Source organism: Oncorhynchus mykiss, chromosome 8, assembly GCF_057628025.1.
Source record: "Oncorhynchus mykiss isolate SJ-2025 chromosome 8, ASM5762802v1, whole genome shotgun sequence".
NCBI lineage: Eukaryota > Metazoa > Chordata > Actinopteri > Salmoniformes > Salmonidae > Oncorhynchus > Oncorhynchus mykiss.
The window spans coordinates 67315239-67328614 of NC_143029.1; the positions used below are offsets into that span (position 1 = coordinate 67315239).

Consider the following 13376-nt stretch of genomic DNA (forward strand, 5'->3'; position numbering starts at 1 on the left):
TTACTGTAACACATTGTAAAAACCTCAGTTCTGAGAACCTTTCAATTGAATGCCTGTAACGGGAACTGTTTTATAGTAGAAGAAAAGGATAATTAAGGTTCATAATTGGTCTTTCCTATTACTCAAAAGCATTCTAAATACAGTGGGGCAAAAAAATATTTAGTCAGCCACCAATTGTGCAAGTTCTCCCACTTAAAAATATGAGAGAGGCCTGTAATTTTAATCATAGGTACACTTCAACTATGACAGACAAAATGAGGGAAAAAAATCAAAAAAATCACATTGTAGGATTTTTAATGAATTTATTTGCAAATTATGGAGGAAAATAAGTATTTGGTCACCTACAAACAAGCAAGATTGCTTGCTCTCAAAGACCTCTAACTTCTTCTTTAAGAGGCTCCTCTGTCCTCCACTCGTTACCTGTATTAATGGCACCTGTTTGAACTTGTTATCAGTATAAAAGACACCTGTCCACAACCTCAAACAGTCACACTCCAAACTCCACTATGGCCAAGACCAAAGAGCTGTCAATGGACAGCAGAAACAAAATTGTAGACCTGCACCAGGCTGGGAAGACTGAATCTGCAATAGGTAAGCAGCTTGGTTTGTGGGAGCAATTATTAGGAAATGGAAGACATACAAGACCACTGATAATATTCCTCGATCTGGGGCTCCACGCAAGATTTCATCCCGTGGGGTCAAAATGATCACACGAACGGTGAGCAAAAATCCCAGAACCACACGGGGGGACCTAGTGAATGACCTGCAGAGAGCTGGGACCAAAATAACAAAACCTACCATCGGTAACACACTACGCCGCCAGGGACTCAAATCCTGCGGTGCCAGACGTGTCCCCCTGCTTAAGCCAGTACATGTCCAGGCCCATCTGAAGTTTGCTAAAGAGCATTTGGATGATCCAGAAGAAGATTGGGAGAATGTCATATGGTCAGATGAAACCAAAATAGAACTTTTTGGTAAAAACTCAACTCGGCGTGTTTGGAGCACAAAGAATGCTGAGTTGCATCCAAAGAACACCATACCTACTGTGAAGCATGGGGTGGAAACATCATGCTTTGGGGCTGTTTTTCTGCAAAGGGACCAGGACGACTGATCCGTGTAAAGGAAAGAATGAATGGGGCCATGTATCGTGAGATTTTGAGTGAAAACCTCCTTCCATCAGCAAGGGCATTGAAGATGAAACGTGGCTGGGTCTTTCAGCATGACAATGATCCCAAACACACCGCCCGGGCAACACAGGAGTGGCTTCGTAAGAAACATTTCAAGGTCCTGGAGTGGCCTAGCCAGTCTCCAGATCTCAACCCCATAGAAAATCTTTGGAGGGAGTTGAAAGTCCGTGTTGCCCAGCAACAGCCCCAAAACATCACTGCTCTAGAGGAGATCTGCATGGAGGAATGGGCCAAAATATCAGCAACAGTGTGTGAAAACCTTGTGATGACTTACAGAAAACGTTTGACCTCTGTCATTGCCAACAAAGGGTATATAACAAAGTATTGAGATAAACTTTTGTTATTGACCAAATACTTATTTTCCACCATAATTTGCAAATAAATTCATTAAAAATCCTACAATGTGATTTTCTAGAATTCTTTTTCTCATTTTGTCTGTCATAGTTGACGTGTACCTATGATGAAAATTACAGGCCTCTCTCATATTTGTAAGTGGGAGAACTTGCACAATTGGTGGCTGACTAAATATTTTTTTGCCCCACTGTATATGTGCTTTTGTCTATGGTTCTGAGAAAGAATCAAAGTTATTTTTGTGTTAGATTTTGAAATCCATATATGTGAATATACGGTATATGATATTTGTAGGAGCAGTTTGAACAAATATTTACATATCCACAGAAAAAGCTTCTTAGCGTCATCATATCCAGCTGACCTGTTTTTGGTCAATTTTTGCTCCCTGTTCTATGCAGAGTTTGATTGCCTCCAGGTTTCCTCCATGGATGGCCAGATGAAGAGGAGTGCTGAATGATTTGTCCACGTAGTTGATGTGCATTTCAGTTGAGAAACCCATCTCCTCACCTTCAGCAGAGAAAATTAGTGAGTAAGAATTTGAGTACCAAAATGAGTATTTGATTACTGTAATAGGAAAGCAAATGTTTCTTATTTACTTACCTTTCTGAAGAACCACCAGCATAGATTTTTTAGCCCCCGCAAACGCTGCTGCGTGAATTGGATAATGTCCCAGCTTGTTCTGTTGACATAGTCTGGCTCTGTATTTAAACTGAGAACAGCAGGTGAAATTAGTGTAGTTACATTACAAAAACCTCATAGGACATCACTAACGATCAATGAATCACACACGTCTCCTTGTTCAAACATCAAGAACACACAATTTGACAATTATACAGTGGCCATATAATTAATATTCACACACAAGTAGACGGACAGCTTCATGGTTATCAACCGAGCAGGCCAACATTAGAGGTGTGTTCCCCTGGCCTCCCATCAGGTTGGAATCCGTGTTGCTGTGAGACAGTAACAGCTGTGGAAAAACATAATTATTTATAATATCATATCATGCTGAATGATCTCATTATATCATATATCATCATATAATATTGTAGTATATCATATAACATAAACTCAGCAAAAAAAAGAAACTTTTTCAGGACCCTGTCTTTCAAAGATAATTTGTAAAAATCCAAATAACTTCACAGATCTTCATTGTAAAGGGTTTACACACCGTTTCCCATGCTTGTTCAATGAACCTTAAACAATGAATGAACATACACCTGTGGAACGGTCGTTAAGACACTAACAGCTTACAGACGGTATGCAATTAAGGTCCCAGTTATGAAAACTTAGGACACTAAAGAGGCCTTTTTACTGACTCTGAAAACACACGAAAAAAGATGCCCAGGGTCCCTGCACATCTGCGTGAATGTGCCTTAGGCATGCTGGAAGGAGGCATGAGGACTGCAGATGTGCCAGGGAAATAAATTGCAATGTCCTTACTGTGAGATGCCTAAGACAGCGCTACAGGTAGACAGGGCGGACAGCTGATCGTCCTCGCAATGGCAGACCACGTGTAACAACACATGCACAGGATCGGCACATCCGAACATCACACCTGCGGGACAGGTACAGGATGGCAACAACAACTGCCCGAGTTACACCAGGAACGCACAATCCCTCCATCAGTGCTCAGACTGTCCGCAATAGGCTGAGAGAGGCTGGGCTGAGGGCTTGTAAGCCTGTTGTAAGGCAGGTCCTCACCAGACATCACTGGCAACAATGTCGTCTATGGGCACAAACCCGTCATCGTTGGACCAGTTTATCGTCTAAGGAATGAGTGTTACACTGAGGCCTGTACTCTGGAGCGGGATCGATTTGGAGGTGGAGGGTCCGTCATGGTCTGGGGCGGTGTGTCACAGCATCATCGGACTGAGCTTGTTGTCATTGCAGGCAATCTCAACACTGTGCGTTATAGGGAAGACATCCTCCTCCCTCATGTGGTACCCTTCCCGCAGGCTCACCCTGACATGACCCTCCAGCATGACAATGCCACCAGCCATACTGCTCATTCTGTGTGTGATTTCCTGCAAGACAGGAATGTCAGTGTTCTGCCATGGCCAGCGAAGAGCCTGGATCTCAATCCCATTGAGCACATCTGGGACCTGTTGGATAAGAGGGTGAGGACTAGGGCCATTCCCCCCAGAAATGTCCGGGAACTTGCAGGTGCCTTGGTGGAAGAGTGGGGTAACATCTCACAGCAAGGACTGATGCAGTCAATGAGGAGGAGATGCACTGCAGTACCAGATACTGACTGTTACTTTTGATTTTGACCCCCCCCCCTCTTTGTTCAGGGACACATTATTCCATTTCTGTTAGTCACACACATTTGGAACTTGTTCAGTTTATGTCTCAGTTGTTGAATCTTATGTTCATACAAATATTTACTCATGTTAAGTTTACTGAAAATAAACGCAGTTGACAGTGAGAGGACGTTTCTTTTTTTGCTGAGTTTATGTTATTAGACTGAATGAATAATAGTACATGGAGGTGCACTAGCTAGAAGTGTAGAAGTATAATATAGGTGTATTAGACCAGGGTTTCTCAAACTTAGTCCTGGGTGCATGTTTTGCGAGAGAGAGACTAGAGACAGCAACCAATCAAGCCATCTCGCACTATAGCAAACTAATAGCTGCCATAGCTAGGTTCTTTATCATGGAGCTCTGCCCCATAGGGGAGCTCTGCTCCTAGTGGTTTACCCCGCTACCTAGGCAGCGAATAGCCTGAGAGAAAAATATGCACACACCTGCAGCCAATGGGAGTACAGGTGTCCCTAAAGAAGGGTATTCTTCCCCTCAATCAGTCTCCCATTATCTTCAGCGACTGGACTGGACTGACTGGCCAAGTAGAGAAGAGAGAAGATAAGTCTCAGGACGAACCCGCTGTCGATCTCCAAGTCTCGACGTTGTCCTTATAAAATGAGCACGTTTTTTCCGCCCAATCCAAAAGCTCTTTTAAGAGCTCAGTGTCGCTGCTCCACCATGACGTGGACTCACATAACCTATGTTTCGTGTGCTTAGGTTCACAGCACACTAGGGGAGGCCTCACAGATCCCCGGAATGATCTAGCTGCGCCCTCCTTTCATTAAAGGCGAGGAAGCAGCGGTGGGCATTTTTCAGGGAGGAGATCCCTCTAGCAGACGCCATGTCTGTGCTAGCCTCAGGTTCTGAGGCGTCATATGATGATGCCACCTCTAGAGAAGACGAGGATATTGGGAAGTTTGTGAATTTTTCTCTGCAACGATCCACTCCATAGACTGAGGTTGAAACCCCCCCTCTGAGTTCTCTGCAGTCCCCTCCTACGCAACGGCCTCTCTGCCCTCTGATTTTCCAGGGCTCATTGAGCGGGCTGCGAGCCGGCTGTATATCACGCTGCCCCCCACTCCCTCCAACCCGGAAGTGGATATGAAGGTGGACGACCCATACTCTAAACCAAGAAAGACGGCTCTGCCGTTGGCACCAGCCATGCCCTCACTCGGTAAGTTTGTGGAGGGTGAATGGGGGTCGCCTTTAACGGCCAGAGAGCCGGCAAAGGCGTACACCCCATTCAGCAGAGTGGACGACAGAAGGACTGCATACCTCGTCTCGGGTTTGAGCTCCTGGCCGTCGTCCAGAAAACCCACTCTACCTACGACCAATGACAGGCTCACAGCTCAGCTGATAGAGAAGTCCTTTGCTCTGGGTGTCCAGGCTGTAGCAGCAGCAAATAATATTGCCCTCCTAGCAGCCTCTCTTTCCCGTCTCAGCACGGGTAGGACTGAGCTGTCAGGAGAGGAGATAGAGGAGGCGTGGAGGATTTCCAGCGCCATACTCCATCTCACACAGGCGTAGGCCATGTCCATGGCCACTTCAGTGGTCGCGGATCGACACCTCTGGCTGTCTTTGATGGCCAAAAAGGAGACCTATCAAGCCGCACTGTTAAACTCCCCCATCTCTGACAGTGGTCTCTTTGGAGCCGCCGTCAAAAATGCGACTGAGCGTTTTGGGAAGCTAGAGGAGGAGAGGAAGCAGCTATATATGCAACTGCCTTTAGCAGGAGGGGCTAGAGCATCTTCCAGAGAGCCTCCCAGCTTCACCTTCTCTAGTAGACCTGGGTCCACTCCACCGACGAGAGAGGTGGTCGTGACGTCACCCTGGCGACACCCTAGGGGCGGCCAGAAGAGACGGCAACCATGATGGAACGAGGGGGAGAGGACGGGAGAGAGCGCAGCGCCTTGTGCCATGACGCCCACTGTTCCCCCCCCACCCTTGCAAAGGGGGTGGGGCAGAGTGATGAGGGAAATAGTACTGTAACTAGTCTTACTTTACTATTGGACCGGTCACAAATTTTGATAGAATATTGAGGTATCATCTATCTGCTGAGACAGATTAGTATGGCCGATATTCTGTTATCTGCCCAAAAATCATTGGCTTTGGCCTATGGATTGAGTGTTGCGGGTTACGCTGAGGAATCAGTGAGTATGTCTTCCAAATTGGTTCAGCCTGCACTCAAAATTGCTGATGGGAGGACTAGAACTAAGGGGAGAAATGCAGGACCAATGGACGGGGTCCCATCAGGTCCGCTTTTTCCTATTAGAATGACTACATGGCATGAGGGTACATTAGAATACATTAGAGTCATGTATTCTAACCTGCCCACAAGTCTATGACTGTGTTTGGGTGGAAGGATGAGGGATATAGCTTCTGTAACTGGTATTACAGTACTATCAGACTAATCTTTTAATATTGACAGAATATTAAAGTATAATCTATCTGGTTGTACAGATTAGTACAGATCTGCCCAATAGTCATTGGCGATGCCTCTAGACTGAGTAGGGTGGATTGGACCGAGGACCTAGTATATTGTGACACAGTGAGTTACAATACTGCAGGATTTGGTCGCAGCCATGGTTGAGCCCGGCCTTTTCATTAAGTGGGATGTGTTAGGCTCTGCCTTAAACCACTAGGAGCAGAGCTCCCCTATGGGGCGGAGCTCCACGATATAGTTGCCAGAGTTTTAACTCCAGTTCTATGAGTGGAGTGGAGCCCCATAGGACTTAAGGCCCTGCCAGTCTACAGGATCAGGGAAAATCTCTAGTTGCAACAGAATACCATCATGGATACCATTTTTATGTCTTCATCCAGTATGAAGTTAGAGGTAGTTTCACGAGCCAAAGCTCGCTGGCGTTAGCACAATGACTCAAAGTCTACAAGAACAATTACCATGCTACCTGTTCCTGTTCATCAGACTCTGGGGAAGTAGATAAATAGCTTTATTGCTAAAATATCTCATCTTAGATAGAGGAAATTAAAGTCATTGGAGCTAATTACAGTTTTTTTTCTGCATAGAAAATTATTGTGGTCAATTCTAGAATATGAACATTCAGGGCACATGCCCATTGATATTATTAAAATGTTTGAGCAGAGACACAGAGCATTACCTCTACAAAATGCCTAGAAATGCAGGAAATTAGCTTGAAAACTGCTAAATTGTCTCTCAGCTCCATGCCAAAATATGTACAATTGCTGGAAATTAGCTTCAAAACTTTAGAAGTCTCTCAGCTCAATGGAACAATTGCAGAATATTTGCTTTAGAACAACAACATTTTCTCTATGACACCAAGATACCTTTCTAGCTAATTGACTATGTTAGAGTGTACACTTCCTCTTCCAATGAACTGTTGGGAGGTCTATATAATGAAACTGTCCACCAAATCTATTACATTTCAAATGTTGATTACTGTACTTGCTATTATCATTCACCTGATGATAAGACAAGACATTACTTTTTTTGTTTGTTAACCTATGATGGGGCAGGGGTCCTTGGGCAAGAAACATATGAAAACCCCTGTACTAGAGTAGAGCTGAATGGGGGGTCAGGTAGGGGACGGACCTCAACGAGAGGGTTGTGTCCGAGACTGACAGCCAGGTGTAGGGGAGACATGAGGCGGAGGTTGAGGATGTTCGAGTCTGCCCCCAGGTCCAGCAGGCAAGCACAGCTCTCTCTCTGGGTCCTCTGCACAGCCCAGTGCAATGGAGTGTTGCCCTCCTCATCACGGGCATTCAGTTCTTCACAAAGGTCACAGATAGAGATTTTTGTTTTCTCAATACATTTAAATATATACATCAATATCACATGACTGATAAAACAAACAAAAAATTATTTTGGCGAAAATATAAAATGGCAAACAATAATGATGTTTCAAGGAAGATACAGTGCCTTGCGAAAGTTTTCGGCCCCCTTGAACTTTGCGACCTTTTGCCACATTTCAGGCTTCAAACATAAAGATATAAAATTATATTTTTTTGTGAAGAATCAACAACAAGTGGGACACAATCATGAAGTGGAACGACATTTATTGGATATTTCAAACTTTTTTAACAAATCAAAAACTGAAAAATTGGGCGTGCAAAATTATTCAGCCCCCTTAAGTTAATACTTTGTAGCGCCACCTTTTGCTGCGATTACAGCTGTAAGTCGCTTGGGGTATGTCTCTATCAGTTTTGCACATCGAGAGACTGAATTTTTTTCCCATTCCTCCTTGCAAAACAGCTCGAGCTCAGTGAGGTTGGATGGAGAGCATTTGTGAACAGCAGTTTTCAGTTCTTTCCACAGATTCTCGATTGGATTCAGGTCTGGACTTTGACTTGGCCATTCTAACACCTGGATAGGTTTATTTTTGAACCATTCCATTGTAGATTTTGCTTTATGTTTTGGATCATTGTCTTGTTGGAAGACAAATCTCCGTCCCTGTCTCAGGTCTTTTGCAGACTCCATCAGGTTTTCTTCCAGAATGGTCCTGTATTTGGCTCCATCCATCTTCCCATCAATTTTAACCATCTTCCCTGTCCCTGCTGAAGAAAAGCAGGCCCAAACCATGATGCTGCCACCACCATGTTTGACAGTGGGGATGGTGTGTTCAGCTGTGTTGCTTTTACACCAAACATAATGTTTTGCATTGTTGCCAAAAAGTTCAATTTTGGTTTCATCTGACCAGAGCACCTTCTTCCACATGTTTGGTGTGTCTCCCAGGTGGCTTGTGGCAAACTTTAAACAACACTTTTTATGGATATCTTTAAGAAATGGCTTTCTTCTTGCCACTCTTCCATAAAGGCCAGATTTGTGCAATATACGACTGATTGTTGTCCTATTGACAGAGTCTCCCACCTCAGCTGTAGATCTCTGCAGTTCATCCAGAGTGATCATGGGCCTCTTGGCTGCATCTCTGATCAGTCTTCTCCTTGTATGAGCTGAAAGTTTAGAGGGACGGCCAGGTCTTGGTAGATTTGCAGTGGTCTGATACTCCTTCCATTTCAATATTATCGCTTGCACAGTGCTCCTTGGGATGTTTAAAGCTTGGGAAATCTTTTTGTATCCAAATCCGGCTTTAAACTTCTTCACAACAGTATCTCGGACCTGCCTGGTGTGTTCCTTGTTCTTCATGATGCTCTCTGCGCTTTTAACGGACCTCTGAGACTATCACAGTGAAGGTGCATTTATACGGAGACTTGATTACACACAGGTGGATTGTATTTATCATCATTAGTCATTTAGGTCAACATTGGATCATTCAGAGATCCTCACTGAACTTCTGGAGAGAGTTTGTTGCACTGAAAGTAAAGGGGCTGAATCATTTTGCACGCCCAATTTTTCAGTTTTTGATTTGTTAAAAAAGTTTGAAATATCCAATAAATGTCGTTCCACTTCATGATTGTGTCCCACTTGTTGTTGATTCTTCACAAAAAAATACAGTTTTACATCTTTATGTTTGAAGCCTGAAATGTGGCAAAAGGTCGCAAAGTTCAAGGGGGCCGAATACTTTCGCAAGGCACTGTATATACCACAGCATACAGTAAATAAATACCTAAGTAAATACGTCTTACCATCTGGACCAGTCAACTGCACAATGAGCTGTATGGTGCTGATGTGCCCGTGTGAGGTGGCGTAATGCAGAGGGCTGGCATTGGCTTGGTCACGGACTCCCAGCAGGGCTGAGTGCTCTCCCAACGCTACAGTGTCACCTTGCAGAGACCACTATTATCATAGTGTGGAAAGACCATATCAATCCTGCATTATGTTCTGGTTTACAGTAACACATCAGTTCAAAAGACTATTATTATACATACTGGATTCTGTTACTGTTCAGTTCACAGTTAGGTAAAACATCTTAACTAAAACCACAGAAAAATGTCCAAAGACTCCAGCCACCCAAGCCATAGACTGTTCACTCTGCTACCGTCCAGCAAACGCTACCGGAGCATCAGCTCTCGGACCAACAGGCTCCTAGATAGCTTCTACCCCCAAGCCATAAGACTGTTAAATAGCCAGACTGCTAAATAGTAAATGAATGGTACTCAAACTATTTGCACGGACCCTACGGGGGTGCCTCACTAGACTATATGCATGTATACACACCATACACACCCTACATTGACACTCCAACACATAACGCTCACACATTCACATACACTACATAGGCACACACACACATAACACACACACGGATATCGACACCACACAAACACACATACATACCCATTACACACACAAGCACACATACACACACACTTTTACACTCATCATTTGCTGCTGATACTCAGTTCTTTATTTGACTTATTATTATCTATTCTGATGCCTAGTCACTTTACCTGCCTTCATTGAGATTGTTTTGTTGTCACTGGCCTACACACAATACCCCATAATGTCAAAGCGGACTTATGTTTTCCACATTTTTTACAAATGAATTCAAAATGAGAAGCTGAAATGTATTCAACCACTCTGTTATGGCAAGCCTAAATAAATTCATGAGTAAAAATTTGCCAAACATGAATCCTGTTTGCAACAAGGCACTAAAGTAATACTGCAAATAATGTGTCAAAGCAATTTACTTTTTGTCCTGAATACAGTTTTATGTTTGGTGCAAATGCAATACAACACATTATTGAGTACCACTCTCTAGATTTTCAAGCGTAGTGGTGGCTGCATCATGTTATGTGTATGCTTCTAATTGTTAAGGACTGGGGAGTTTTTCAAGATCAAAGAAACGGGACGGAGCTAAGCATAGGCAAAATCCTAGAGGAAAACCTGGTTCAGTCTGCTTTCCACCAGACACTGGGAGATGAATTCACCTTTGAGCAGGACAATAACCAAAAACACAAGGCCAAATCTACACTGGAGTTGCTTACCAAGAAGACAGTGACTGTTCCTGAATGGCCAAGTTACAGTTACATTTAAAAAAAAAATGTTTTATGGGCATCCAGGGCACATGCCCATTCATTTTATTTTAATGTTTGAGCAGAGGAAGACAACATTAGCCATGGCAAAATTAATAGAATTGCAGGAAATTAGCTTTAATACTGCCAAATTGTCTCTCAGCTCCATGCCAAAACATGTACAATTGCTGGAAATTGGCTTCAAAACTGCAAAATTCTCTCAACTCAATGGAAAAATGTGTAGAATTTAAGAAAATTTGCTTTACAACAGCAACATTTTCTATACGCTGCCAAGATATATTTCTAGCTAATAGACTATGTTAGAGTTAAGATTTCCTCTTCCAATGAACTCTGGGGAGGTCAATATAATAAAACTGTCTACAAAACCTATTCATTTTCAAATGTTGATTACTTCTACTTGCTATTATCATTCACCTGATGATAAGACAAGACATACATTTTTTTTTATGAATTCACCTTTCAGCAGGACAATAACCTAAAACACAATCCCAGTGTGGAAAGCTCTAAAGACTTACCCAGAAAGACTCACAGCTGTAATTGCTGCCAAAGGTGCTTCTACAAAGTGTTGACTCAGGGTTGTCAATACTTATGTAAATGCAATATTTCTGTATTTCACATTCAATAAATTTGCAATAATTTCTAAAAACATGTTTTCATTTTGTCATTATGGGGTATTGTGTGTAGATGAGTGAGAGAAAAATATATTTGAACCATTTTGAATTCAGGCTGTAACACAACAATTGAGGAATAAGTCAAGGGGTATGAATACTTTCTGAAGGCACTGTAGCTCCATTTTTGTGTATTTGATTTTATTCCTCTGTTGCTATTTTTATTTGTATTATTATTTTTAAACTCTCCATCATTGGGAAGCAAGAATTTCACGGTTGTATTCGGCGCATGTGACCAATGTATTTTTTTACTAATCACAAAATCATATTAAAATAGTTTATCATATTTGCTAATAATAAGTAAGGATTGAGAAGCAAAAAACTGTACATGCAATAATAACATTAAAAAAGGAATTGAATGTATCCAAGATCTGTTTTCCACATGACTTACCTCAAATATTTTGGCAGAAATCTCTGTAGCATTATCTCCATGAATCATAGACAGGTGGTATGTCTTGTTCTGCATCAGGTCGGTCTTTGAAGAGCTCATCAGGCTTTTCTGTTCATGTCGACATTTCCACAAGGACTTAAAAGTTTCATGTGGTTTGGTTTGTGACCGAATGTGTAGATTAGTAGTATGTTCTACAATAGGTAAGAGCAGAGAAGTTACATTTCAACATACATTAATATCTATATAAAACAGCTGTCAATGTATAATCACTAAGTGTACATAAAAAACATACAGTATTGAAAACAAAGACATCCAGTAGGCTGCATAACCGGCTGTAAAACATTATAATGTCAACCAATGAGTCTAACCAGTAAGATGTAATACATCATCTTACCTTAATTTTTTCTGGGTGTGAGATGAGCTTTCTAGTGTCTTCTGGTGTTAGCGAGAGAGGGGGGTTATATAGAGATTTGCCATTTGCCAAACAGATCGAATTACATTGCATCTTGGTTGGTCAGACTTTGGACTGACAGTGGAGAGGCTTAATATCCTAATGTAAATGCATCGGGTCCATTGCCAAAGACCAGGAAAGTTAATTGGACAAACAGTCCTTCCTGAAAAACAACATTAGCTGAAACTGAGGGGTAACTTTGTGGTTTAGAGTAAACCTATGAGATTCACAGGCTCATTACTGCACTATGGTTCTATGATTTTCCAGTAGTAAACTAAAATCAATAATTCTCTCTTTGTTCTGAATTATGTAATGACCACAACGGAATGGACCTACTTATGTGTCGTATGTAACATACAGCTGAGGATCATTTCCAATCATCTTATAAAACATCCCATTACAATAAACAATTATTAAAACCAGGAAATGACATTATTTCTGTCATGGCTGATATTCAATTTACATGCTTTGTCTTAAATTTGCCAATTAAACTCTGTGATCATAGTTGTTCCAAAACTTTACATTTAGAGTAAAATACCACATTCACAATGCTCACTCTCCTCTGTTAAAAAAATACACCTCCTTTATGCACAAATCTTTTGTCATTTATTGACTAAAGCGTTCAGCCCTTTTATTCCATTATTTTATGAGTCGACTTTCACAAGGTATTCAGGTGTTCTGTTGATAACAATGCTCTGTGGGAGCCTGAGCAATGAACCATTTATATGTTCAATAATATTTTCAATAAAGATAGGGACCTCCATTGTTGAGTCGAACCAGAGCCAATATTTGTTTGGTTAGCATTAGAGGGGCAAACATGGTGTTATATTTCATAATGCTCCCTTGCCATCATCTGATAAGCATCTGGTTTATTGTTGTATTTTGAATTAAAGTATAGTGTTCATACCCCTTGACTCATTACACATTTCGTTTTGCTACAGCCTGAATAAAACATGGATTACATAGATTTATTTTCTCACCCGTCTACACACAAAGCCCCATAACGACAAAGTGAAAACATGTTTTTAGAATGTTCTGCTAATTTATTGAAAATTAAATACAGAATATATCATTTACAGAAGTAGTCACACCCCTGAGTCAATACTTTGTAAAAGC

At 41.9% G+C, this 13376-nt stretch overlaps 1 protein-coding gene across 1 annotated transcript in view; it reads right to left on the bottom strand.

Moving 5' to 3' along the window:
• LOC110530358 (transient receptor potential cation channel subfamily A member 1) overlaps positions 1 to 12019 on the bottom strand; it is a 26296-nt gene extending 14277 nt beyond the window's left edge. The window contains exons 1-6 of the mRNA XM_036985990.2: positions 11810 to 12019; positions 9401 to 9551; positions 7410 to 7585; positions 2401 to 2508; positions 2139 to 2247; positions 1900 to 2045 (exon numbers count right to left, since the gene is read on the bottom strand). Of these exons, the coding sequence (XP_036841885.2) occupies positions 1900 to 2045; positions 2139 to 2247; positions 2401 to 2508; positions 7410 to 7585; positions 9401 to 9551; positions 11810 to 11908 (789 nt within the window). The 5' untranslated portion in view covers positions 11909 to 12019. The remainder of the gene's footprint in view (positions 1 to 1899; positions 2046 to 2138; positions 2248 to 2400; positions 2509 to 7409; positions 7586 to 9400; positions 9552 to 11809) is intronic.
• Positions 12020 to 13376: the final 1357 nt, after the last annotated feature.